This window comes from Drosophila sechellia, chromosome 2R (assembly GCF_004382195.2).
Source record: "Drosophila sechellia strain sech25 chromosome 2R, ASM438219v1, whole genome shotgun sequence".
NCBI classification, from domain to species: Eukaryota; Metazoa; Arthropoda; class Insecta; order Diptera; family Drosophilidae; genus Drosophila; species Drosophila sechellia.
The window spans coordinates 3,901,634-3,929,622 of record NC_045950.1 but is presented as its reverse complement, the minus strand read 5'-3'; the positions used below and the strand labels follow the sequence as shown (position 1 = coordinate 3,929,622).

General features: G+C 45.9%; 2 protein-coding genes across 14 annotated transcripts; both read right to left on the bottom strand.

Moving 5' to 3' along the window:
- Position 1: 1 nt before the first annotated feature.
- LOC6608027 (titin homolog) lies at positions 2 to 27,989 on the bottom strand. 13 transcript variants are annotated; one of them, XM_032716951.1, is made up of 17 exons: positions 27,911 to 27,989; positions 24,188 to 24,835; positions 17,186 to 17,284; positions 16,552 to 16,793; positions 16,349 to 16,495; positions 15,945 to 16,034; positions 12,763 to 13,061; positions 11,800 to 11,967; positions 11,620 to 11,740; positions 11,049 to 11,549; positions 4,096 to 4,461; positions 3,266 to 3,479; positions 3,080 to 3,194; positions 990 to 1,487; positions 789 to 929; positions 580 to 719; positions 2 to 519 (listed from the first exon to the last, which is right to left on the bottom strand). In XM_032716951.1, the coding sequence occupies exons 2-17, from the start codon at positions 24,439 to 24,441 to the stop codon at positions 399 to 401; spliced, it is 3,516 nt and encodes a 1,171-aa protein (XP_032572842.1). In that variant the 5' UTR covers positions 24,442 to 24,835; positions 27,911 to 27,989; the 3' UTR covers positions 2 to 398. The 13 variants fall into 13 exon arrangements, with proteins under 13 accessions (XP_032572842.1, XP_032572845.1, XP_032572846.1 ...); XM_032716954.1 differs by lacking the exons at positions 24,188 to 24,835; positions 27,911 to 27,989 and adding exons at positions 21,133 to 21,284; positions 22,290 to 22,615; XM_032716955.1 differs by lacking the exon at positions 4,096 to 4,461.
- Positions 17,602 to 18,659, bottom strand: LOC116800676. The gene has a single exon (XM_032716977.1). It carries the CDS (start codon positions 18,343 to 18,345, stop codon positions 18,049 to 18,051), a length of 297 nt encoding a protein of 98 aa, XP_032572868.1. The 5' UTR covers positions 18,346 to 18,659; the 3' UTR covers positions 17,602 to 18,048.

Sequence of the window (27,989 nt, the reverse complement as noted above, 5' to 3'; positions counted from 1 at the left end):
GTTTTGCTTTTCTATATGTTTTATTGAGTACAATTATGTAACATTTAAACTAGAACGGGCAAGGTGTAACATTATTCAGCTGAAGTGGGGATAGTTTCTCTTACGCCTAAAAAGTACGTAATACATATCTTAGAGCTAAATAAATAGTATCCATGGATATAAGAATTATGTAATAGTAAATACGAACTACAATTAACAATGGCGCATGCTAACGGCCAACTGAAGTTAAGTACTTTGTTTCCGTGATGTTTCGACTGGGAAATGGCGGCCATGGCACATGGTATTTGGCGAAGATTTGGATTGGAGTATGGCCGGATTGGTGCTTTGCCATTGTCTTGCATTTTCCCCTCCGGGAAGATCAACCAATGGTCGCACCCAACAAAACTGCATTCGCATATTCACTTGAACTTTAAATTCTCAAAGAAAGCAATATTGCTCCGGAGGAATCCGTGGCGCACGGGCACAGGACTCGCCGGTGAGGCTATAGGTGGAGTGGCCTCCGAATGTATGGAAGGATCCCTGAAATGAGATGCAATCTAAAATAGTAATAGCTCGACTAAGGTTCTCTAAAGAGCTAACGTTTCGAGTGATGATAAGTCCGAGGCGATCGTAGACTCATCGGCTACTTCTGCCATGGAGACGGCGTGCTCCAGTTTGTGCCGCTTGGCCAGTGACGTGTTCGGCTTATCTGGAGTGTCTGGCGGGGCTGCTATTCTAACCTATAAAGGGGATCATTCCACTTGATTAAACTACCTGTTAATGGGTGAGATTCACATCATTTTTCTTACCTTGGCCCGCCATCTTCGTTGGGGTTGTGTGTGCTTGCTGGTCAGGAGGAATGCCTGCGCCAGAGCCTTAACAGATGGCATGGAATGGGCCACCTCATCTTCGATGACGGGCTTCTCAGCCGCAGGAGTTGTGGGTTCAGGCTAACAATAGGGCGGTGCATTAGCATACGTTACCAAGTCAACCATCCGAGTTACTCTTACCACATCATCCTCGTCGACGGATAGCACCTGACTGGGATCGATGAGGCGACGTTTGGGCTGCAGGAATCTAAAAGCAGGAGGAGTGGATCCCCGCGTGGGCGTACTAGCAGGCGATCCTAATGTTGGCACCGAATCGCCTGGGCCGAACTGAAGAACCACAGGACGCTCCCGCTTCTGGGACACTGATGAGTCGATGGATGAAGAAACCGAAGGTGGAGCAGCCTGGGCGGACTCCATGGAGGAAGTGGTGGAGTCGCTGGGCTGCTGCTCCGCTGGAGCAGCCCTGATAACCGTTGTTTCCTGCTTGTTAAAGTCGTAAATGCGAACCGTATCGGATTCATCGCTTGTGTTTGTGGTCGCGGTTTGCAGGGAGTACAGCGAGGGATTCGATTGCGAATCCAGGGACTCATCCAGGACTTGGACGGGCGTGGCTTTGTATACCGATATCGATTCCTGCGGCGGATCCTGCTCAGTGGCAGGTAGTCTTGCCTTTCGAGCCTTTTGGTAAAACATTATCGGTTTGGTAGTTGACAGTGGTTTTGGTGGGTGCGTGTTGGTTTGTTTGTTGGTTAGTGTACGTGGTTAGGATTCGATGGAAATAAGAAGTGTGGGCGTTTTAGTATTCAGTATTAGTGTAGGCGTGGATTGGATCTAGAGTCTAGCAGATGTGGTGGACTTTTTGGTGGACGCTAGGGCAGCAGCATGCAGGCAAGTTTATCATTTACAAGTAGTTACAATCACTTGACTTCGAAACAAATGCTGTTAGTCAGATCTAAATGGCTATTTCTGCTAATTCTCGGATTTGTACTCACCACTTCGTTAGGGTTATTGGGATACGGATTCGGATACGGATACTAAAAACATTTGTTTCAGTGGTTCAGTATTGGCTTTGTTTGTTGGTTGGTTTATTGTTTGGCTTTATTTGGAATTACTGCATTATAGATTTCTAGATATCGCTAGGCATATGTGTATGGTGTTTCGTTGGAAAGAGCGTTAGCGGTGTGCATACAGATACGGTACAGGATTTATCATATTATTTCATAAAATTAACAGCAAGTATAATGATTAAAAACAAACGTTGCATACTCTAGGGCATTAGCATTACGTAAGTGGTATTAACTAAAGCTACGATCAGAACACTAGCTCGACCCTCTCATTCGCGTGGCGTGGTTGGTGCAACAGGTGCTGGTGCAGTGGAAAGGTAGGAATCGGTTGCCCCTCCAGTGCGGGAGATTCTGTGCCTGCCTCATTTCCCGTGTTTCAGTATTGTTGTAATTTTGTAATTTCTATTCCCGCCGATGCCCATCCTAATTGCTATGTACAGAGAAATTGGCTTTGCTATACTGACTAGTGTTTAACATCTATTTGTTTGACTAAGCTATGCGTAATTTGGCAAATATCCGTGGGGCCTATGACCCAAACGATCCCCAGAGTTCCTAGAATAGCAGACTATTGTTGCTGTACTTGGCGTCCGCACCGCTGAAGCCGTTCAGGCAGCTGTCCACCCCCGAGTCGCCCTGGTCCTCCGTCTCCGGCCGCAGGGCCGTCTTCCCGCCCAGCGGCTCGCTCTCGAAGAGCGGATTCATGACAAAGTCCTTGGACGTGGCGGACACCGCCCGGAAGCTATTCCGCTTGAGGTCCTTGTGCAGCAGCTGCTTTTCGAACTGGGTGAGCACGCCGGCGGAGGGCCCACCTGCCGCTGGACGTCTCTTGGACACGGACGAGCCGAAGGACACCCCGCTACCATTGCTGTGCAGGCTCAGCGAGGACTGCGTGTGTCGCTTGGGCAGTGAACTGTAGCTGCTGCGCCAGGAGCGCTGCGATCTCAGGTCAAAGTCGTCGTCGTCACCCAAACCCAAACTCGATTCGCGGTAATGGGACGCCGAGGTCGAAGGTCTCTCGAGGGGCACCGATCTCTCGTAGCCCAGCGAGGGGGAGGGGGAGTGGAAGGGGCGGCTGTTAATGAACTTTAGTGAGCTACTGCGTCGCACTGGCGTGGATAGGGTCCAATGAGAGAGGTCGGCAGCGGTGCTCTGAGCGCCACTTGAAATGCGGCCATGCGGTGGATGTGGTTCTGGTTCTTGATTTACCTCGTTGATCACGATGTCCTCCACATCCTCGGCTGCGCTGGTCGTGGCGGCCTTTCCACTCCCCGTGCTGTCAGGGGATGTTGGAGCATTGTTGATGTAGTAGTCGCGGCTATAGCTAAAGATTAGAGATTCACAGAAATTACTTAGACCTAGCACAGGCTGGTAGGTGCTCTCTCCCAAACTCACCGCTTATAATCCGCTTTGGGCGCTGGCGGATCCGGATTTTCCGTCAGCGCCGATGCCAGTGCCTTTTGCTCAGCACTCGGACTGATGTTGGGCACATCCATGTAGCGCTCCTGGGTGCCACTGATGCGCTGCTTCAGGGCCTCCGGGGAGTACGGATTATTTGGCATCTCAACGGCGTTGTACCACTTCTTCACCTCGCGTTCCGCAATGGAACCTGGAAATGGTTGGGATCAAGGTCGTTTAGGAATTTATGGAGTCTGAACTTGAAAATCGGAGTGAACGGAAAGTAATAAACAAACTTGTGTTAAGCTATTCTCTCTTAAAAGTTTTTGATCTTCCCAGTTGCAAATGTAAAACTTGAATTTTCTCCAGTAAAACTCTTTTTGTTTGATTTCGATTGAAATTCGTAATTAACTTCTTTATTCCAACTTTTAAAAGGAGTAAATATTTTATTTTACTAGGCACTATTATGATTACAAGGAAGTGTGAATTGGAATGGCTAAGTCTTTGAAATCAAACAAAAACTTGTTAATACATAAGGCATATTTCCAAAACCTATATATATTTAATATTCGAGATTACCGGTTTTTCATTTGTTATTGAGATTTAGAGAGACTTCCATAGACAGTTAGTAATTACTTTCAGTTCCCCTTGTTTCATGGTTAAATAGGTCGGCTGATCCTAAATCCAAGGATCAACCGTCGACGGCACGACACAACACACAAAGGACAGTGTAGCCTGGCTAACATAAACACGTATTTAGGCAGACGTAGGGGAGGGACAACAACAAACACCGAGAGATGACAGTTATGGCCACAACCGAGTGTTACCTGGCACGAAGCGCCGCAACAGTACAACATCGTCATCGGCAACGTCGTCTGGTTGGGCACCCGAGGATCCACCGTTTGGGAGCTCGGTGGCATAGCTACCCGACCATCGAAGGGAACCATTTGTTAGTTTTCCATTGGTGCGTCTGCTTCCCGAGGTCGGGTTGTTAGTTTGGGTTAGAGGAAGATGCAGGTGGGTGTGCACATTGTTGTTAGAGCTTGTGTTAGTACTAAGGGATCGCCGATCGTCTAGGACTAAGACCCTCTGGCTAACAAACTCCTGATCAGAGTCACCATCTGCGTTGAATGTCTCGCAGGCGGTGGAGGGTTCACTCTCGTCACTTTCAATGGACTCAGAACCTAATTGATCTGAGAAGAGAATTTCATTGATAAAGTTATATGTGATTTCGCTCAAACTAAACGCAATGGTGGAGTCAGCTTCTACTTCTAGTTCATCGGCCATATCGCAGGAGGTTTGGCTGGCCATATCTAGTCTTAAGATTACATTATCACCTACAGTGACATCGACTTCTACGTGCTTTAAATGATCTTCCGGGCTATCTGATGCGTCAATATCTAAACAAGTTCTACTTTGGAAGTCCGGCGACTCATCTCGGTTTTTTGTACTAATAATGCACGGAGATGTCGGTGTATCTAAACTATCCAAATTGTCAGATTCAATTTTCGTATCTAAATCACACTTAGACATATTTTTCATGTTAACTATACATTCGGACTTATCCGTATCTACGCTAAGATCATCTACCATATTAGTTTCAGTCTCATTAGTCTCAAATGCAAAGCAATTGTCTACGAAGGGAATGGGGTCAACTTCAGAGACTGGAGTTGGTGCCCTGCCCGTTGGGGGTTGAATATCCTTGGAGGAATCTAAGCTAACTTCGTCCAGTTCCTCAAAGAGGCTAGAATGGGAATCATACGCAACTTCGTCTATGCTGTCATCCAGGGAATCGAAGGAGCTGAGGTACTTGTGCATGATCAAGGAGCGGCGGCGCCTTCGTTCGATTGTGGCCAGCAGTCGCTTGTCTTTTATGTAAAACTTGCAAATGGTCCCGAAGAGGTTGACCGGCTCGGATCTCTTGGGTGAGTCTGCATCGCTCGGTGGTGTGTCTCGGATGTTGGGCTGTCTTCGCAGATACTTGTGGGTGCTGGCTTTCCCCAAGGCGAAGCAATCGCCATTGGTGGAGTCTACCGATGTATGATTGTGTATACCTTCTGTTCCCGCATCCTTTAATTCTTGGTCTATACTGGCTAGTTGGGTATCGCTTGATAAATCCGCATTCGCAGTTACTGATGCTAATATTGCATCATCTTTCTTTAAAATATCTTCACCAAACTGCGGTTCCTCACTAACGTTACTCTCCTTTTGCTCCACGGTGTCCACACTCACTGGAATAGATACTGTATCGGAAGGAGTTTCAACTGGTACGGATGAAGTATCTTTTTCCACCGGAACATTATTTCCTGATGATAGAAGTTGTTCTTCTGGAACAATTTCCACTGGGATGGCTGGTTCTGCAACCTTTTTTGCCGTTTCATTTTTTGTTTCCTCTGTGAGATGTTCTGTTTCCGGAACAACCTCTACTGGTGCTGCAGGCACGGACTCTTGAGGTTCCAATGCTTCAGCTTGTAAATCTGGAGTACTTTCAACATCCATAGGCGAAGTTTCCACAGGAACTATGGCGTTTGTATCTACAGATTGAGTAGTGACTCCGACAGGAGAGGGTACCAATTCAAGGGCGCATACATCAGGAACAATTGGCACGCCCGGTAGGTTTTCCATATCGACAGGATCTTCTTGTAAAAGAACTTGTGCAGGTTCTAGTAAATCCTCAGTGCTCGAAACTGATTCTGGAATGGGGTTCTCAAAAGCATGCGGTTCAGAATTCTCTGGTTCAGACAAAGGAACTGAATCTAGTTGTGGAACCAAGTTAACGGATATCATTGAATCTGCACAGGTAGATTCCGTTTCGGAATTAGGTACTCCGTACACAACTGGCTCCGGAGTGACTAACTCAGTAGCTTCTAAAGGTTCCCCCTTGGAGCTCTCCGATTTCAAAACCATTTCCTCAGTTTCCTGCGACTTATCTACTGTTGAATCTCCCATGTCAGCTGGTTTCACCTCTTCTACATCCACAGTTTCCGTTTCTAGAATAGGTTCCGTAGATGGTTGAGTCTCCAAGTCCGTAGGTTGTGTTTGTATGGTTAAATTAGTTGGTAACGATTTAGGAACTGATTGTTCTTGAGGAACAAGGTTCTCTGTTAGTGCATGATCCAGATTTGTAGATTCCGCTTGGCAAATCAAAACTAAGGGCTCCAAAACAGCCGATGGTTGTTCATCGATGGTCGTCGATTCTACCAACGGATCCTCCTTCACCTCGGAAGTTACTATTTCCAGTTCATTGATTTCTAGGCTTGCAATCTTTGCAGGAGTGTTTGGGTCCACACAGATTTCAGTATCTGCGCCTGCAGATTCTGTCTCTGCCCCCAAATCTGTGTTTCCTAAAGAATCTAAGATTCGCTCCACAGGATTCGACAGTTCCACTGCGACAGAATCACTCCCAGAAATTTCCTCTGGGGCCGATTGATTGACTTCAACAGGTCCTACGTCTAGCACATTCTGAGCACTTGCTGGTGGGTCCCCTAGGGAATCTTCGCTTTGCTTGACAGGAATAGATGGCTCCACTGCGATTGAATCTGTCTCCGAATCTTGCGGAAGGGTTGCCTGATCCACTGAATCACCTTCGACCTGCGCAGTATCTTTTGGTGATTCTTGTGGATCGCTAGTTTCGATTAGAGAAACGAGTTGGACCTGAACAGGTGGTTCTTTTTGATCAATTTGGATGGGGTCCGCCGATGCGACTTCGGTATCTGTTGTATCCACGGCGACAGATTGAGTCACTTCCTCCGGCGTTGTGTCTTCAATAGTTGGCGATTGAGATACTGAAACTGGTTCAATCACAGTTTTTAATGGTTCAGAAGCTATTACTTCAACTAAGGTGGCTTCACTAGAAGGTATTGGTTCCTCAGAAACCACATCTGCAGGCGTAATAGGATCCATTGTAAGTATTTCTTCCCCTATACTAACTTTTGGTGAATCCTCTTCGACGGATTTATTTTCTGGAACTTGTTGCTGTGCTGAAGCAACTTTATCTTGGAATTCTGCAGAAACTGATGGTTCCAACAGCGCTGGATGATCAATTGCTACAGGCTCACTCTCCACTACGATAGACTCTAGTTTTTCCACAGGTACTGGTTGCTCAATTTCCATGGATTCCGGTTCTGGAATAATATCCAAAGGAGCAATGTTTCCTATTGCCATTGCTTGTGTATCCGGGCTAACTTCCACAAGCGATGGGGGGTCTAAGGTAATTATGTCTGGAGCAACTTCTGCTGCAGCCGGTAGGGGATCCACTTTTTCTTCGGCTTCCATATTACATTCATGTAAATCCTCTGCATCAGTACTTTTTTGGGAATCATTTTCACCGGATTCTGTATGTATTTCCTCATGCAGTGTTGGTTCTTCAGCCACCAATTCCGACACTGCCTCTGGTGGATTTTCACCTGAAGTTAAATTATTTGTCGCAGGCGTTCCTTCTTCTGGCTCTGATACTCCTACTTCGACCACTGCGCATTGGGGAGCAACTTCTTCAGGAACTGCAACATCCACTGCGATGGGTTCTGTCGGAATATCATCTTCTTTAGACTGTGATACATTTACAGGAACTTCTAAACCTTCTTTAGATTCCATGTCGTTGAGGTTTGCGATCGATGCTTGCGGTTCGGAGGCTTCAAGATTTCCATGTTGAGAAACAATTTCATCATGAAGTGTGATATCAGCAGTGATCGATTGCGTCTCTATAGCTTCATTTGGTTCTTTTTCTTTAGCTGCTAGAGGTGCAGTCTCACAATTATTTTTAGGAGGTTCAGGCGTTACTGTTGATGCTCCATCTGATGTAGGGATACTGACAGCTTCCGTAGCCGTAGGAGTTACTTCAAGAGTCGTGCTTATTACAACAGTCACATTTGGTGTGTCCAAACCCACTTCCACTGACTCTGGAGTTTCCTTTTCCGAATGTTGAGAACTTTCTTCTTCAATAGGTGCTATCTGTGGTGCCTTATCTATAGCAGCTGTTGAATCTTCCATGGGTTTTACTTCCTCTACCGTTGGAACGGGACAAGCGGTCTCCACTATGGATTCAGCTTGGAGTAAATCTTCTGTTGTGGTAGGAACAATCTCCACGGGTGCTGGTGATACCATGCCCTCAATTTCAATTTTAGTTGCATTTTCCATGGGCTCCAGTTGTTCCGGTAATAGTGATTGGATATCCAATACAATAGCAGATGGAGAAACTAGCTCAACAGCTTCAGATGGAGCCAGCGATTCTGCAGATATTGGGGGTACCATTTCGATCACTTCCGCTGGTAATGGTTCTATTGTGTGAGAGTCCGCTTCAGGAAGTTCTCCTCCAGAACTATGGGATTCCAGTACTTCACTTATAGGAGCTGCTTCTCCAGGCTCTGAGTGATCAACATTAATAGCTTCAGTGGTGGCTATTAAATCTACGGTGTTGCATGCTACTTCTTCAACGATTTCAATAGGCTGTATAGTATCCATTGGGACTGTCGGTTGTGGTTCTACTGATATGGTTTGCTGTTCATGATTTGACGAATTAATTTGGTTTTTCACATCGATGGACTCCGCTTCAGCTAAACTTTCGATAGGTGTCAGATTTTCTGTTGCGCTAGATTCTGGTTCAGGCTTAATTTCCATAGGATCAAGGTTTTCTATTGCCATTGTATCTGGGTCAGTTTCCACAAGCGATGGGGGTTCCAAAAGAACTACGTCCGGACCAACTTCTGTAACCGGTAAGGGATCAACTGCAACGGTCTGCGCTGCTGGGGGATCCACTGCACTAGATTCCAATGTTTGAGGTAATTCGTCTTGAAGTTCCATGGACGGGCTATTCTCAAGTGGAACTATTTCCATAGGTGGTATATTCACATTCGCTTCAGGGACCGATTCACAGTGCTCAGATGAGTTAACTGGGACATTGTGTATTTCCGGAACAATATCCACGGGCTCTGATTGTTCAACTGAGGCAGGTTCTGTAGCTCCTGAAGACTCTGAAGTTTCCACGTCAATGGACTTTACTGGAACGGCAACTTCAGTTGGAAGTGGCGGACTTATCGTTTCAATTGTCGATACGACTTCTTCTGATATTGCTTGCGATTCTGGAACATTGAAAACTAGTGCCACTGTTTGATTTTCTGAATCTATGTCCACAGAAGCTGATGGTCTAACAGTTTCTTCAACTTGTGGCTGGCTTACTACGATAGAGTCAGTTGCTATTATGACATCAACAGATTCACCGTCTTTAAGCTTTCCTACAGAGACTAGACTTTCCACGGCCGTTGGTAGTTCCGTCTCTACAAATTGTGTTGAATCCACTGTAGCAACTTCTATAGTAGTTGATTCCTCGGGCTCTGCGACTTCTAAAGGTAGCGATGAATCGGCTGCAATATTTAGAGGCTCTGAATCTATTGGCACTGGTGAAGGTGGAATCTCTAAAACATTATCCAGCGGCTGGAGTGAGTTCACAGGATCAGATTCAGTTACGGCGTCAGCTTCCACAGGCACTTGGGGTTCCACTACAGAAACGGTTTCCATTGGGACTGATGTATCAGCTTCAATAGTTCCCAGTTCATCCAATTGTGTACCATTGTCTACTGGGACAGGTATGGGGTCTGCAATCATTTCCGGAATTTTTTCTGATAAACTTGCTGTGGGATCACCTGGAACCACGTTGGTTACGGGCCCTTGATCCACTCCTATAGATTCTGCTCCGGGATTAAGCTCGATAGGTTCTAGAGTTGGCACAGTTTCAGGATCGCAATCCAAAGGCTTTTGCGGTTCCAAGTCCAGCGAAGCGACATTTATAGCTTCTGGTGGATCCACTGAGTGTAGTTCGGAGTCAGCAATTACCAAGGGATCTGGTACGATTTCTAATGGCACTGGTATTTCTGGACCAGATTCCACATGCAGTGGCACATGGACAACATCAGATTCTGTTGTTGGAACTACTTGATTTGATTCCACATTAGATTGGTCTTCTGGTACAAAATCCAAAGGAGGTGTTATTTCTGGGACAATCTGCACGGACTCTACATCAGTTTTCATCTCCGGAACAATTTCCACAGGCGCAGTCTGTCCTGGAATCTCTAATTCAGGGACAATTGCTGCAGGATACTGCGTTTCCATAGAATTGATATCTTGGACCAATTCTATAGGCGGCGGCAGTTCAATCTCAGATATAAGCTTTAATTGTGTAGGAGGTGGAAGCACATCCGTTTGGTCAGTAGTTGTAATCTCTTCGAGCGGTGGCTGTGGGACAAAGTCAAGGTGTAGCTGTGGGCCAGCTTCTGAAGGTTCCGTGTTCTCCTCTTCAATTATGTCCAGTGAGTGGGCGTGCACCAGGTCCACGGTGCGAGCGTTGATCTCGGCGAGGGCCAAGTCACTCAGTTCTTTGAGGGTGTGCATCTCACTGGGTGTCATGGCACCGGGCTGTTCAGATGCCGGAACAGCTAGCATGGGTCCCAGGGCCATGGCTGCCAAGATCTCGATCACCGATGGCACAGTATCGTGCATCTGCCCCTCATCGATGTACTCGACTGTGCTAAAGCCAGTGCAGCCATCGAGGCTGGACAGCTCCTCGGATTCTCCTTGGGCTGTAACACAAACGACTGCTAAATGCCGGTGCTTAAAGATCACGCACAAGTGGACTGAGATACTAAAGGAGGGGTTCCGGGCAATCTACACCTAAAAAGCTATCAACGATCTAGCGAGCTAATCATCTGGGTAAGGGGTTAGTTAAGTCATAGCAAGAGTAATGAGATTCTATAGACGGAGGTACATATGATAAGTTCATGGAAGTTACCTGCGATGGGAGTGTGGTCTGTCTCCTCGTTCAATAAGTCATCCTGGAATATCATTGGTGGCGGAGGTGGCGTCGGAGACGGCGCCTTTATATCAGAGGGCATGGCCATCGGGGACACCACAAACTCATTGGTTGTCTCCGTGAATGCGGGCTCGTTCTCCTCCGGCAATGTATGAGACGTGAGACTGGTGCGATCTACGAGCTCGTCGAGGACCATCTTGGTGTTTTGTCCACCAATAAGGTGTTTGCTCAGCAGACGATCGTTGAGATCGTTGCAGCGCAGCAGATCCAGAGAGCTCTCCTCGATGTCCGAACCTATCTCCGAGAGATCGCTCACCTCGTCGGTGGTCTTATCCCCAATCTGGGCACGTACATTCTCCCTCGGCGCCGGCACCAGCATGCCAATGCTGCTCGGAGTGGCCGAGCTGCGCTTCTTCTTGAACAGCCAGTTGTCCTCCCAGTTTCCGTCTCCGATCATGCCCGAGGAGATGGATCCAATATCTGCAAGGGAAGAGAAGGCACCTTTGTATACCTGGGAAATATATTGCTTGTTGGAGGGGTAGTCACTTACCATCCTCGGATTCGGTGACGGATGCTGAAAAGTCCGGCAGTGGCACCATGTGTGCGGCTATGTAGTCACTAAGCACGGATTCCCTTTCCAAGTCCGTTTGCAGGGATTGGGATTTGCCATTCTGCAATCAATTATGAAGGGTTGACCAGGTGTTAAAGCTACAAGTGATTAATCCCTTACATCCAGTCCGATTTCATGATCGGTGAGGCTGCAATCACTCCGTGGTTCAATGGAGCTTCCGGACGTGGTGCTCAGCGCTTCGGCATTGAAATTCTCGTCAATGTGGCGACCACTCAAGTCCGGCGTACTCTCCGCCGCCAGTCTTGTATTCCCTTCCTTATCCGCAATCTGGCAAAGAAACCGCAAAATTTTAACCCAGTGAGACCTTGGCATTGTGCAATAGCAATAGTAGTGTTGTTGAACCCCAGAGCTCCTCTGATTTCCCGATTTTCCGATTTTCCGATTTGTTGTGGGTCAATTTGCTTGTAAGGAAAAAAGCCCTTAAGCTGATTATACCCGGCAATATTTAACTACAACGACACTTGACGACCATTCCCTCGTTTCGTCATCGTTAACCAGACCAATATTGATTGAGTGCCGTGACGAAGTCAATTACTGGCCACGTTGCAGAGGAAGAATTCGATAAGGCAATTGGTCAGTTTAATGCTGACTGGATTAGTGACGCAGTGATAAGATCGGAGTACCAGTGCTGATATGGCTCGCTGAATCATTTCGCTAGCTACCCGCGTTTATTACTTCAGCAATCACTCATATTTACTTGATCGCCTGGATCAGACATGATCCTGAGTGGTGGGCAGGTGAAACCTATGCGACTTTCCAAATTCCGAATTGATTTATCCAATTAGCTTTGGAATTGATTCAGCTATTCTTCCGCTATGTGCACCAGTTGGTGGCCTAAAACGTCTGCACGCGCTAGACAATGGACTGCAACTAATTAGCCTGGTCCGTTTGGGCGATGGGCCAACTGGAATATCGAAGCCGCCCAAGTGCAGGTCGAATGAAAGCGAAAACTGGCCGGAATGGGCCAGTTAAAATGGCGGAAATGGCCCGGCTTCACGGGGATGAGGCATGGAACAAACGGGGTAGTACCACAGGTGGTGGGCGGATTGATAGATAGCTTACCTTATTTAGCACCGCTGTGGCCAGCAGATCCTGGTAGATCTTCGGCTCGAAGTAGTGCTCGGTGCGATGGCGCCGCTTCAGACCGTTGCCATTGGCCAGCTCGGAGACGTGGGACCTGGTGTCCAGGCTGATCTCCGAGACGGCTCCGCTGGCGCTGAGGGAGGAGCTCCGCAGGGTCTCCGCTATGATGGTCTCGATGAGACTGCGTAGTCGGGTCTGCGAGAGGTCGGCCAGCTCGGAGTCCGCATGGTTGTTGTTATTATTATTGTTGGTATGGCCATTTACGATGGCCGGCAGATCTGAAAGCAAGTATCGAGCATTGTGAGCAGAATTTACAAGACCCAGAATGCCAGCCGAAACCACATGCCACAACAAGATATGCTTGGTTAGCAGAGATCGATACAAAAACACAATAAAAGTGAAAACTCGGTTACTTCTAGACTAGTGATTATGGGCGTGTGAAAGGCGAAGAAAGTAAGTGTGTAAATGTGTGTGTTTTAGCCATACCTAATTTCACCTCAATGACGTAAACCACGTAAAACACAATTACGGCCAAAACGGCATACATGCCAGTGACTAGGCCCAAAGTGAAGTCCATGCTGCATGTATATATATCTATATGCAGATATGTAGATACAATCGCAAATATCGGATACGGCTGAATCGTATCTCGCCAATTTGTTTATTTACGTTTACGTTTGTGTTTCGGTTTTGTTTGGAGCATTCATTGATATAACGGTCGGCTGGGCTGCTAATTATATTGAGCACATATTTGAGTTTGCTTTTTTTGCTGCCTTTATTGTTCAACTAATTGAGCTGAAAACATAAATTTGATATGTCACCGCCTCCTCTAAACGCTTGAACAGCCGGAGCTCCCCGAACTCCAGTGGGGCTGAAAATCGCGACTATGGTTCGCATATTTATCATTCTCCTTTGACTTCGCTAAGTCTATTAACGTATTGCGGTAAATACCACCTCGCATAATGAATAACCCCGAGATATCTATTTTGCGTTACAATGCCGCCCATATTTCTTTATCTAGTGATGTCTAGCCAGCTAGTCCCCCGTTAGTCATTCAGGTGTGCAAAAGGTGTCACAGACGCACACTTTCGTATCCAGAACGAGTCACCAGTGGAAATAGACCCACAAACTGGCCCCTAGGACGGACGCACGGACGGACGGACAGAACCAACCGGATCAGAACAGATCACTTCTCGATCTCCGCCGAGTCTATTGTGCGACTCCAAAGTTCAGGGTTCAGGCGAAATCACTCGGGCAATTATCACTCGCTGTTTTCCGCTTTATTTTCATTTTTAATTTCACCGCCATGCCTGTGTATTACCACTGCGGGTTCAAGTGCTCGATAAAGGCCCTTCAGACTGCTCCGACTTCGATCGGCCAACTGGCCAGCGATAAGTTGGGTGCACAAGTGGCTAACTACTTTACTTAGTTAAGGTCAATGATAAACTGCAGAGCGTTTTGGGTTACGGAAGCGTGTTGAAAGTCAGCGATCATCTTTTCACGATCATAATTCGCTAATCTCGGGATTACACATTGGGGGCTCCAGCTCCAAGCGGGGATACCGTGGATGGAGGGGGATCATTAATATTTATTAGCGTTGATTAGGGTCTCTTCCTCTTCTGCCGCTTTGTTTTACCTCACGATTATTGATTTCAATTTTTGCTCATTATATGTATGTTTTTTGCCAACTTGGTGTGGGGTCAAGGTTGCAGATAGCTCGTCACTTGATGCGTTGCTCTTGGTCTATTTGACTTAGGGTCTTATCTGGCAGCTGGAAAAGTTCCTCTATCTGCTGGCCGAAATTCTTGTTCTATGCACGACTACGGGAGGTATGCTGTTGGCTTATTCCATGTTATCACACGCGTTTCGGACGGACTTTTTGGGCCGCTGCGGAATTGGCGTTACGATCGCGACGCGTCGCTTCTGGCAACTGAAGTTACGTTCTGTGCGATTGCCGAGCGGTAAGCGGCGAGCGTCTAAACGCTCGCTCACTCACACACTCAATTTTTTGTATTTTGTATGGGCACAGTGGGCCTGGTAGTGAGATTTGTTCGAGTGGCGAAGTTTTGGTTTTGCAATTTACCAATTTACAGGCGTTTTGCCGCCCAAATCGCCGAACTAGGCTGGGAGCGTGACCAAATCAATCGACTGTTCAGGCACAACATCTTGAGTGGTCTTGTAAGTAAGACATTTACGCCAATTTTCCAATCACGAAACCTGTTGGTGAGCAACAGCCGCCAACGGTGCGTATGATTAATGCCTATCGCTGTCTGTCATCTGAGCTGAGGCTGGGACTTTGGGCAGCGCCGCACTCGAAAAAGTACCTGGCTGGCGGAGTATTATAATGTTCTCGCTGTCATCGGCACTTGAATAGCTAAAAAGCCTTATCAGAGCTTTACGGCCTTATCACCGACAAACTGACTCTTTGCCGCTTCTTATCAACCAGCAATGACCGCGATTTCAGTGAGTTGAAAAGAGAGGCAGAGATTGCAAGGAGCGAGAGCGCTGCAGGTTGTTGATTTTGCCATTTTAATTGGACTCCCTGGTTATGACCCACTGATAGGAGATAGCTTTACTACAGGCGCAATCATTGATTCATAGATTTGTTTTAGGGCCTTTGGTGGAGTGCCTCAACATACAAACAGCAATATTTATCAAGGGTAGGAAATACACATTACTGGGTTACGATTAATATACGCTTTTTTTTTGTAAAACTACATGATAAGTTGATTAGTTAGCAGGTACTTGTTACTGAAAAATGTGTATATTTAATAGATTTTATTTTAAGATATGTTCTGCTTAGCTCAAAGTTGTATAAATGGTCAAGTTCAAAGTTGTTAAAATAATAAATCAATGATAAATTTAAAGAATTTTGACCTAAAAATCCTTATTTTTCAAATGTTTCCAACTTATACTTATGTAAAACACTTGATGACAATTAATTTTTCAAATATTATATTGTTTGAGATTTGACCATTGATAAAATAAAAGATATATATGTTCTTATATACATTTATAAGTATAACAGCAAACTAATCAAACACAGTTTCAAAAATACTGCCTACAACAAATAGTAATCGATGCAAAGGTTAGCGTACAAAACAGGCGATTACAGCGTGCGTGCTCGATCGATTAGTGACTATCGATTACCGATTACTTACCTCCCCTGAGCGCACGCGCCCACAAACTGTTTTCCACATTGATAAGGAGGTTACTCAGCTTCGCATGGAATTTATCAAAGAGTTGCAAGTCTGATTGCATGTGTGTAGTGTGTGTGATGTGTGTGTATGTGTGTGTGTCAAATAGGGGTGCAAATATCGGTTAATGAGCAAACAAAACAAACAGGAGGCAGAAAGTATTTTCAGCAAGCTCTCACCTGAAAGCTTGCCTAAAAGTATGCTTTGACTTATCGTTCGCCAGCCCGCAACAAATGTTGCTAAGACCTTGGCAACATACATATGTAGCGAGATTTCAAAAAATGTTGCCGCGCCAATTGAATTTGATTTGCACAAATTGCATGAATTGCATTCGCTCTAATCGAATCTCAGGCAATCTGGGTACTTACAGTTCTCACTCTTGGACAGCTGCCCCACTTTGACGTGGTCCAAATTGCCGCCCAGCATTTCGGCCACAATCTCCTCGACGTACTCGCGGATCTTGGCCCGTTCGTCCATGTGGGCGGTTTGTCCAATCTGGCTAACGCTCTCGAATTCTGCAAGTATAGACTAGATATTCCAAGTACTCCTATCCCCCCGGAATCGCACTCACGCATGCTGCTGTCGTTGCCATCGCCCACAATCGGTATGTACACCTCGCTCCTGGCCCTCATCGGATAGACAAACTTGTGCTGGTTGAAGGACATTTGCTCGGCCACCCACGAGGAGGTGTGGGCCAGCGACTCCTTGGAGCTCTGGCACAGCTGGCACTCCCACTTGGCGTCCTTGGGCCGCCAGTCGGCGCATTTCGGCCCGCGGCAAACCGATTTTCCGCAGGTGCAACATGTCACGTAGCTGCAAAAGGTTTTCCCAGATCATTACTTGTATAATAGGTCACTTAAAGGGATTTTTATTTATGAGCTTAGAGCCACTTATGGAAATTTATTATTTAGAATAGATGGTTAAAGCTCTCTTGCATCGAAATAATAAAAAAGTTTTTTAGATTTAACTATACTTATTTGCATAAATAAATTTGATTTCTTTTTAGTTCGATGAAGAGAGGAGTGAATACCCCAAACGATGCAGGAGAAAGCAACAAATTCTTTTGCAAATAATACTTTGCATAGGTGTTTGTTCGAATTATTTATTATATGGCTTTCAAGCAGCAGATTGTTGTTCAAACAAACGAATAGATTTCGGCAGAAATGCTGTAACATCAACAATGTCAAACTGGTATTTCTACTCACTTTTTGGCACTGCTCAGTTCCAGGTCCGCACAGCAGACGTTGCAGGCGTGATCCTCGCTGCTGGACTCCTCCTTCCTCCACTTCTTACTGGCTAGTTTGCTGGAAGAGACAAGGCGGAAGGAAGCGCGCGTTATTTCGAGAATATTGGATGGTGGTGGAAACCAGACGATTAGTCAGGTCGCGGTTCTGGTGATTAGCCGGGGTCATTCAACGGCCAGAAGGTCGTTGGCTGAAACTCAGCTCAATTAGTCGGTAGCCATTGATCGTGCTGCTTCTGGCTTTTGGACCGACTAGCATGTAGTGGGCAGTCCCCACCCAAACGCAATTGCATGGGGCCATTAACTTTCTCCCGGCTGTTAAATCCCGCCAATTGCATAACAATGCAAACCCGTTGGACCAGGCAAACAAAAAGGCAATGGGGCTTCGAACCGAGTTTAATCAACTTAGGCGAAATGGCCTGGCTTAAAGTATACATGTACATCTATCACACACATCTTACAATCTAAGAGGCAGTGCGTCTGGCTGCCTCGATATGCATTCGGATTATGTCAGTCACTTACAGTTCTTACACAAGAGAGAAGAAGGGAATTCCTGGGTGTCTTGTACGTGCTCGAAATGAGAAATCGCCCAGCGGATCGCCGCTCAACTTATTCAAATGGCAAAATTCGCAATTTCGCTTACAAACAAACAAATATAATTTAAGGAAAAAGCCAACCGTACACGGCCATCGAAAACATTCAAAAAACCTGCACAGGCCGACAAAAGCGATTGAAAGCACAAGGTGTAGGAGAGATGCTCAGTCAGTATAGCCGCTTAAAACCGATCTAATTCAAAATATACACATGTATTCTAGCCTAAGTCTTCTAAGTGGGCAGATGCTGCTGCTGCTGTTGCTGCTGTCGATGGAATCGCATCCTCCTGCGCGCCCAGTACTCGTAGTTGTTCTCCAGATTTTCGTAGTAGATCTGCTCCTCGCCATCCGGGCCCCCGTTCTCCTCCCAATCCTCGGCGGGCGGTCCGAGCACCGGATCAGTGGTGGTCAGCTTGAGCAGCACCACCTCCATGGTGCAGGCCATGAAGAGGAAGCCCAGCACCGCAAAGCTGATGGGCAGGCACATCAGCCGCTCCACCTGGCACAACACCACCGCGGAGAAGAGCATTCTCCCTGGAACTCGATCGACAGCTGGATCTGTGCTGGATTCTCTGCCGTGTGGTGTGGTCTGGGGGCTGTTCTCCAGGTGTCCGGATCGGGTTTTCAGGTTTTCGAAATGTTTGTCGACTGATTAGCGCCGTTGGGCTTGCTGGGATTTGGCATGGCACTCGCGTTGAACCGATTTCGCCAATGGAAGCACTTAATGCCAATTCGCTATCAAATCGCGATCCGCGTTCCACGACACTGACAACTTTCTCGCACAAGGTTCGCCTTTGTTATGCGCAGTTGGCTTTGAGAGTCGGCTGTCAACAGCTGAGACATCGGGTCTCTATGGCTCCACATAGCCAGAGCTATGGAGCTGTGGCCTCTCCACAGAACCACACTGGCACTGGCACAGCCACAGCCGTATCACATGCCGGTTTCGATCGTGGAGAGCGGGAATCCACTGCCGCTCTCTCTCCCTGTCTCTCTCTATCTCTCTCTCTGTCTAGCGCTAAACAATCTCGTTAATGACGTAAGTTGGAGTCCCCCTGCACACGATCCCGTCGGACGGGTCGACATGTCTATGTGGCGGACTGGGAGCCATGACTGCGCACATTTCCATGCAGATTTATCGCCTTTCTTCTCCGATTAGTGTGGTCCGATCAGATCCGATCCAAGAGCTGGAAACCTGGTCGAGCAGGAACCGTTTTGGAGGAGAAGATCATCGAGCATCATCGCCTGTCTGCTGCATTCATTTGTCGACTAATTTATTTTTGGCAATATTTTTTCTCGGCCTGAACTTCATTAATTTCCAAATGCTAATTGTGAGAAACATTCCGCAAACGAGTTGGCTAGGTTCTTGTCTAGCCAAATACTAATACTATATAATGTATGCATGCTGTGAGTGGTTTATAAACCAATCAATCGACTTCTAGCTGGATTCCAGTTTTAATCACTATTTTGGCAACAAATGGCGCCATGGAGCGGCAACACTTTCATCCGCATAAAGCCCGTGGAAGTTTTCAAGCTGCGATCTCATGCCTCAAGATTTCGAGATTCCCTAGAAATCTGAGCTGGGAATCTGGGTTAATATATGTATGTGAGTCTCATGTGTCCACCATTAGCATATTCCCGCACAAGAAAGCGTCAAGCCCTCAGTTTCTGTCGGGTTATTAATATCCCAACAGGGCCAGAAGCTTTCACAAACGCTCCATTGATAGCACATAATCTACAGAATTTCCCAGAACTTCGAGTCGGAGATTAATAAATTCTTGGTAGAAGAAGCGAGCAAGTGGCATCGTAAATTGTTTTATTGATATGAGTGTAATAAGCTTTTGATTATCTGCGAGTTTACTATCCGACACTCGTGAGATCATCATCAACCGTATCTAAATGGATTCATGAATTATATCGAATATATCTTTATATTCACCTGGCCAAATCTTCAATTTATTTAATATCAAATTAAATTCCTAAGCCTAAAAGCATGCTTTATTACGAAGATAACGGCCTTTCAACGGCCTTTACCACAAGCAAATACTGCCCAATAGTGAGTAAATATTATCGCATTAGTTTAAACATTTTCCACAACTTGTTATTGTTCTCACAATTGGTTTTGAAAGCACTAAAAATACTTCGTTTCGCGGCTTTTCACTTGCCACAAGGCCAAAATAACTGGTTTCTTCTCACTTTAATGGCAAATAAAACCCAGAATTTCTGTGCATATCTAAACTCAGCCATCGGCCAGAGTTAATTGCATTTAGCAGCTGACTTTCCACAGTTCCACAACTCGTTTGGCTTCGTTAAATGTCGTCTTTAAAACCCGGAAATTAATAAGTTTATAATTCACTCAACGAACTGAAAGCTCTTAGAAAATAGTACTCATATAAACTTTAGTTTTCCAGTTTATGTTTTAAATATATAGGATTTTCTCCACCCTGTGATGTTAAGATACAAATTTATGATGTACGGATTCTTCACTTAATAAATATAAAAAAAACTAAATATACGCATTACTCAGAGCCTTATACTTTCGATACGCACATTACCCTGATACACTAAAAAATGATGTGTAACTGGCATCGCAATAATAATACAAATATTGTTGTCAACAAAGCGGCTAATTAAGATGCCATTGAAAAGGTGACGAAAGGCCAACAATTGTGGGCGTTGTTAGCCATGGCCAGTTGTTATTGCCAATTTGTGACGCTTTTTAAGGAAAAAGCAGCTGGCGGGGGCGGTAAAAGTTGTGCCCTTTGTTGGCCAACAACTTCCGCTGGCCATTTTTCGAGGTTCTATCGTTCTTGTGGCCGGATTCGCGAGGAGTCAATGACAGCTCGTCTGGGTCTGGACTGGCAGTGTTATGAAACGTCTAACGGACCCAGGTACAACAGGTGCTGCATAAATTGGAGGCAGGTGGCGGTGATTGCGCAATCCTTAATTAAGGCGAAGCTACGCACTCCATGCCCAAAGTGAGCAACTGCATCGCCATCGCCGTCGTCGGGGCAAGTAGCAAATGGCAAATGGTAGCTGGTGGAAAACGGCGACTGGAGAAATGGCAACAATTATGTCAAATCTCCCAGCTCGGCCATTTCCCACACGCAAACGCAATCAAGTCATGCGAAACGATGGCCACGTAACCGGGTTGAAGTTGCAGTCAAGAAAGTTTAGTTTCAGTTTCTATTCGGATTTATCTCGCGCTGCATTTGCAGCATACGTACTGCACGTGCGGATCCGGCGCTTGGCTCACGTAGCCGAACTTGTATCCATCGGATGCCATATTTTGATTTATCTCCCCGTTTGATTAACTCACCCCAAGAGCTGCTGGGCGCCACACTGCAGCAGATAGGCGGCTCCAATGAGACCCACCACGGAGGTGAGTCCCAGCAGCAGGTTCCCGCTTCCAGGTCGGTTGATTGGCAGCTCCATGAGACAGATGTAGGGGCGCATCCAGCGCTTCAGGCACTGCGGAGTTCGCATTGAATTCAATTACGCTATCGATTGCGCGGCATTTGCATCAGAAGCACACGCACACACACTTATCGGAAGCACCTCTGACTTAATTCCACCTCCATTGAAAACCGTAACTATACTGAATTAATGAAATACTTTACTACTTATCAGTGCCGAAAATTCTCCATGTGCGGCTATCATCTCTTTGTGAGCATTTTACGTGGTTTTCGGCCAATACTTTGGCCTTAGCCTTATCAAAAGTTTTGTTTGTTCGCTTTAAATTGCCTAGATTTCGACATGAAGTTGTATGGGTAAATTATACCCTGTGCAGGGCATTTAAGTTTCGGCTATTCAGTTGCATTGGAAATAGGTAAACGTGTAATACAATTAGCTCCCAGCGAAAACATCACGTAAATAAATATTTTTAGGTACAACTCAGTGCAATTGGTCGTGACTATTGGCGGTAAATAATTTCCAGCATAATGCAAAGAACTATAAATGAAATTGTTGTCATAAATCACTTAAAGAACATTATTCATTTAAGTATGCAAATCTCGTAGTTTAGATGCAATCACTTGAGAGAAGTTTAGAAAAACTTTGTCTGCAGTTCGAATCACGTACTAGCAGTTATTTATACGTTAATTTATTTACCTAAGTGTTTTTCTTTGTGTTTATTTTTGCACATTGCGATTAGCACTAATTAAACTTGATAAATGTCTGTATGTGTTTTTAGCAAAGCTCCTATCGACAGTATTGCTACTTTTCAGTGAGATCTTCTATAGAAGTGGGGAGTTGCATAATCTTAATATTTACAAAAATTATAGCTTCACTTGTGTGTGTGCGTGGTTCTAAGAATGATGTATTTAATTATCGTGCTATTCACTTCAGTTGGCATTAAAGATGTGGGTTTTATTTGTAAATTTGTTTGATTTTTCTTTTTAGTAGTATTTTGGGAGTGGAATCTTCCCACTGAACCGAAGTGAACTTCACTGGCGAAATATCTGAATAAATAATTACCACACAATTTGATTTTCGCTTGGCTTGTTATTTCTGTTTGCAGTTACGAACGACGATTATCAATCACTTTTCGGGCAATATGCTGCTCAGGTGTTTGCCACACGAACTCAGTCCGCTAATTGCCATCGCCCGCCCGCCGATCACCTTGCTCCATCTTCAAAAAGGCCAAACCGTAGACAATCCCGACTGCCTGACGCACAAATTGAAACAAAACATACAACAAACTGATTAAGATCACGTGGATAAGGGCCTCCAGTGCCAACGATCTTCAAGTCAAGTTAACCTGGCTATTGGAGCAGCTGACTCCGACTGCGAGTGGAGCGGCGACAGGTTTGTTTTAGCCAAGTTGAATTCGGTTTTGTTTACTTTTTTGCACAATATATATAACTGGGGTATATGGGCATTATAGTGGATTTTGTTTGTCCACTTCGTTATGGCGGATCGCGTATATAGCCGACCGACCGACCGTTGATTTGATAAGAGTTCCGCTCGCGTCGGGAGATATATAACTACATATATATATCTCGGTATGCGACGAAAAAGTCGCAGATAAGTGTCAAGACTATTTTGGGTGTGAGGTCACAAACGGGTGTACACTCTATCCAATTGGGTTGAATCTAGGGCCAAATGTTTCCAGGGTTTTTATTTTTTTTTTAAATTTTTTTTTTTTATTTAGGATTTGTGTGCGTTGCGGGCGAGTAACCAAATTGGAACTGGCCCTTAGTGGCGCACTGGGTCAGAGCTTTGTTGGCCATGCAACCGAGGGTGGGGAGGGCAGGCAAATCCCCATTGAGCCGCTGAAATATGGACACTTATGACCCACCCACCCCGTCCAATATTCTCTGGCATTCCACGTTGTCCAACGGACCTTATGCAAATGCAATTGCAAATGCCACTTGGCAGCTGCCAGTCACATGTCCGCCACTTGCTTGGTGGCAAGAGTTTGTGGCCAAAAGAAGAAACCTACGAAATCGATTGGCCCTGCCATTGGGCATGCAAAGCTTACGGCAATTAATTGGCATTAATCAACTTAATTATGAAACATTCGATAAGATTGCCACTCCGCTCCTCGGGCAACGAAGCTCGTGTGGAAAAACGAAATTATCATGGAATGGGCCACAGATTTGGGTGCTCCACAGCCTAACCAGTCGATTCCGGAATGCTCTATTCGTAATTAAATGAATGGGTATTTCAGTTCTATAAAATGATATCTTGAAATATTATAGAAAAACAAGAATGAAGAGGGCCCAACTTGTTTCTCCATCAAAAATATAGTTATATAAGTTTATATAGCATAATTATCCAACTATAAAATGAACAGACAACAATATAGTTCAAAGAGGTTTTCCAATTACGATCGCCAAACTGTGTTGGTCGTCATTATCATTCTAATGGAACTTCCCCGCCACAGTTTCCCAACCAAATTGCGAACTCATTCGAAAGCTCGGTGGTCAGAAGCAGCGGGTTTCTCCATGACAATTGTCTAAAAAAGAGTTCCCAGACGACTCCGACTGCTCACGGAGCGACTTCTGGCTGTACGAATGACATGGCTGAGTGACTGACTGACTGCGCCCGAGATTTTGTCATTTCCATTTTGAGGCCGGCAAATTAGCATAAATTGATATCCGCCCGCAGTCTGCGAGTTGCAGATGCATGCACTTAGTGCAGTTTGCCGTATGATGGTGGGCTCCATGCGCACCCAAGTCGGCTCAGGCCAATCCCCCAGCTGCCAGTGGCTTCCGTTCTGGCCACATGGTGCAGATAGTTAAGTCATCGAATTAAATGATGGAAATTAATATATATCCCCTCTGATATCAAATTGGATCGACTGAATGCTTCAGAAGATTGATAAACTGGCTCTTAAATATGTTGCCTTGGACTTAAAGTTGTTGACTCACCTTAATCTATCGCGCAGCTGCTGGTGGGTGAGCTGATCCCGCTGCAACACCTGGAGGATCCGCTGGCACTGGTGCAGTCGCTGGCGCCTCCTCAAGGTCGGCGACTCCGCCTCGAGCACCGCAATGCCGCTGTCCACGCTGGAGTTCAGCTGCTGCTGGACGGGATCGGGATGGGGACTGCTCTCCTGGCTGTTGCTGGTGTTGCATCCTGCTGGCGATGCTACTGGTGGCACTAGGAGCACTTCACCTGCCATGTTGCTGCTGTCGCCGCTGGGCGATGTGTGCGTGTCGGTTGCTTGTGAATCGGGAGCGCCCTTAGGCCATTTCCATTTCCGCACTCAGTGTCTCATGCAGGCGGCACTCTTTTCCATTCACGCACATGAAAGAAAAACTTTTGGCAAACAAATTCGCTTCACTGCTGCTTTTTTTTAGACCGTTTTTTGTGTTAATTACGCGCCAGTTACGAGCATTGTTTTGCCACTGGAAGCGGGCACTGCCGCACTGCCTCCACTTGGGCCACCGAAAATAAAAGTCGCTTACGGAGCAGCTTATCAGCCGGCGCGATACACAAATTCAAGACTTCCCCTACGGGGTGCTGCTGGTTGGTGTGTGTGTGTGTGTGTGTGCCTGGGAGCGTTTGCTTTCGTTCTGCAATCAAAGGAATTTTGGTTTATTTTTACGGCAGAGACCCATAAACAAATGCGTCGGCAGATAACGAACCCCCGCCCAGCTGCAGATAACCTGGAATCTGGCGATGCCTCATCGCTACACATCTCAAAAAAGCTACACCGAATTCTCCGCGTTGGTCTGTCACCTTCGACTTCGTATATTCATGAGATACATTTGTATCTCAGCTGCACCCAAAGTGAAATGTGCACTTACAGCCGCAGTTCGCACGCCCAAAAATGCTAATTTCAGGCACGTAATTACGCAGAGTGCTGCGATTCGCATCGATTCGAGGGGCGGGTTAACCCATTTGGCTGGCAATGGGTTAAGTGGCTCAGCGGCTCATCTTGGAAGAAGCCGGAGGCCCCAGGCTCCCAAAAACTATTTGGCAAGCGAAACTGGCCGAAACCGAAATGCGCACACAACCAACACAAATTGGAAAAGAGAAATTCTCGGCCAGCAGGCAGCATTTCTGCTCTTGGCCAACTAAATGGCAGACTTGAAACGCTGACAGTACGTCTGCCGAAGTATCTATGGATGGACAGATACGTGGATAGATGGATGGATGGATGGCCGGCGTAGCGACGCACTTGTTGTTCGGTTTCCAGAGTGTTCGTTGTTCATTTCGGACAAGGGAAACAAAAAGTGGTGGCCTGCGGGCCTCCGAAGTCATTTCTTTAGAGTTTCGAGTGAAATCCGGCTGGATGTGTGGAAATTCTCTGAATGGGATTTGCTGCGGATTCGAAAGATAGGCTGGGCTGTGCAACACCATGATATGCAGTTCCCCAAACAATGCGGCAATTAAAAGTGCATTTGCATGCATACCAAACTAAATCCGGCGTTTTGCATATCATTTTCGTTGAGGTTGGTCAACTGAAATTGATTTCCATTCCAGGTGTGTTACCCAATATGCATCAGATCTACCTGCACATACATATATGTATCTGGTGTGTCTGTTTTTGTATCTGCAAGTTGCATTTGTGCAATTTTCACACAATTGTTTGCGGCATTCGCATGGCATGTCGAATTAAGTTGTTACACTAACTAATCTGATGATTAATTAAACAACAATTTCAGATGCAATTGGGTCGCCGGCAAATGGGTCAACTCCATCCGGAGAACTGGCCAGAAGGCCGTGCTCAAGCTTCGCCTGCCAGATGATGGCTCAATTAATTATGACAGCTCATATGTACAGAGGGAAAAAAAAGTGTTGACTTTCCCATATACATATATAAATATATAAAGACAATTCTTAAGTCTAGTCAAGTCAAGTTATAAGTAGTACTTTGCTATTAAACCTCAAAGTTCATCATGAGTAAGACCTTTGTGGCATCAATTGATTTCTATGAGACGGCACTAAATTAAGCCATTCTCACTGGTATTTGGGCCGAAAGTGGGCCAAGTCGGTCACTATTTTCCCTCAGTGCACATTTGCAAATATTTGAAGGGAATCTATTTATCAAGCTGCGGGTGAGGAGCGGGTGACCCGCAGTCAGAGTAGCTCTTACTAACGGTTTCACACTCTTCCCGGCCAACTTTAATAGCCATGCCACACACATGGACCCATAGATATGTACATATGTATATATATATATTGGAGCCACAGGGCGCAACTGCAACTGCCGATTCATTGGGAAATTAGTCAAAGCAATTCCACGCCAATGATGCGTTTTTTGTGGAGTTTCTTTTTGTGGTGAACTGAGCCCCCCTCGAAAGGGGGGTGCCTCTTGCCCCTGGTGGCTGCAACAACAATCTGCTTAAATGAACGGAAGTTGGCAGTGAGACTCCGCCAGTCGCTGGTTAATACTGTTAACCGATGCTGTCCGATTGGTTTCGGTTATCTCAGTTTTCTCATTTTTCCCGCTGTTACTTGCTCACTTTTGTTCGTTTTCAATTTACGGGTGAAATGTCTGCTATTTCAGATTTTTTTCTCCATTTTTTTTTTGTTTGTAAAAGTTGTTTTCACAGCCGTGGCTAACTAGAAAATAACGAACAAACAAATTAAAGCACACACGCAGAAAATCAATGGCAGCGGAAGTGCAACCTGTGGCCATTCCTCCACAATCGGGGGTTGCACACAGGGTTCGAGCCAAGTGCACACTAACTACAGTAGTCAATCGAAAAAGCGAACTGCGGAAAGTAGGAAGTGAAGGGTACACCTCACATATTATTATTGTAACTATTCCCAGGGTTCACTTCACCATAAGTTCATTATAAGCTCATTTACTTCTTTACTTAAGTTCATTTAGTGAGTAATTATCTGCGACATTTATTTTGTTTTCTTAGTACAATCGTCCACTCAGTAAGTTGTTGATAAAGAATAACAGTTTCAGCAATTGCTCACGAATTCTGCACTGATATATATTTTTATCTAAGCCTAAAAATCGCTTAATCATTACATCGCACTCATTTTAAAAGTTACACATATCCTTGGACCTCCAGTATTATCAACAAAAATGATTCAGCTCGTTATTGTAAAACAGCTAGCTGTTTAGTAAGAGTGTGCATCTAATTGGTTCCCCTTTGGGAACTCGCACTATAGCAGCCTTGCTTTAGTTTTCGGCTGACATTGACACCTGGTCACCTGTGCACCCGGTCACCTGGTCACCCCTTTGGTCCCCCACTGCCGTTGGTTCTTTCCGTTTTTCGTTTTTGTCGCCTTTGTGTTTCTGTCAGTTGCTTTGCGCATGAGTCGCACGTTTAGTCGCCGCAGTTGTTGCTGCTGTCACTTTGGGCATATCGCACGCTCCAGTGACCCATTATGTACACACGAATATCTGCATATACAGTTTGTTTAGTGTGGCAGGAGTGCAGGGCGCCCCCTACCAACATAATCGCACTGAATGTTTCGGTTTTTTAGACAAGGCTCAAAGGGCTGCCCTTCGAGGTCCCGCTTCAACGGTTCGAGGTTCGTAATTTGTAATTCGAGGTTCGAGGTTCGTGATTCGGGGTTCGGTGATCGTGGATCATGGAGCGGGTAGCGGGGGTTCGGAGTTCGAGTTTATCGCCGACGTTCGTAAGATCGTACACCACATAGCCTATGGCCAGTTCACGTACTCCTCGATTTCGAGCGCCACTCCGTTTGTGCAGAAGGTTGAAACGCGAATGAGCGGAGAGCCGCACGCTTTGAGCCGCG

Excerpts from the sequence above, each read along its gene's own strand:
- LOC116800676 (XM_032716977.1), bottom strand. The coding sequence starts at position 18,345 with ATGCTCTTCTCCGCGGTGGTGTTGTGCCAGGTGGAGCGGCTGATGTGC.
- LOC6608027 (XM_032716964.1), bottom strand. The coding sequence starts at position 21,299 with ATGCGAACTCCGCAGTGCCTGAAGCGCTGGATGCGCCCCTACATCTGT. Across the intron at positions 17,285-21,132 it reads GGCGCCCAGCAGCTCTTGGG|CAAACTAGCCAGTAAGAAGT; the intron begins GTGAGTTAATCA and ends TGTCTCTTCCAG. Across the intron at positions 13,062-15,944 it reads GGCGCGTGCGCTCAGGGGAG|ATCTGCCGGCCATCGTAAAT; the intron begins GTAAGTAATCGG and ends ACTTGCTTTCAG.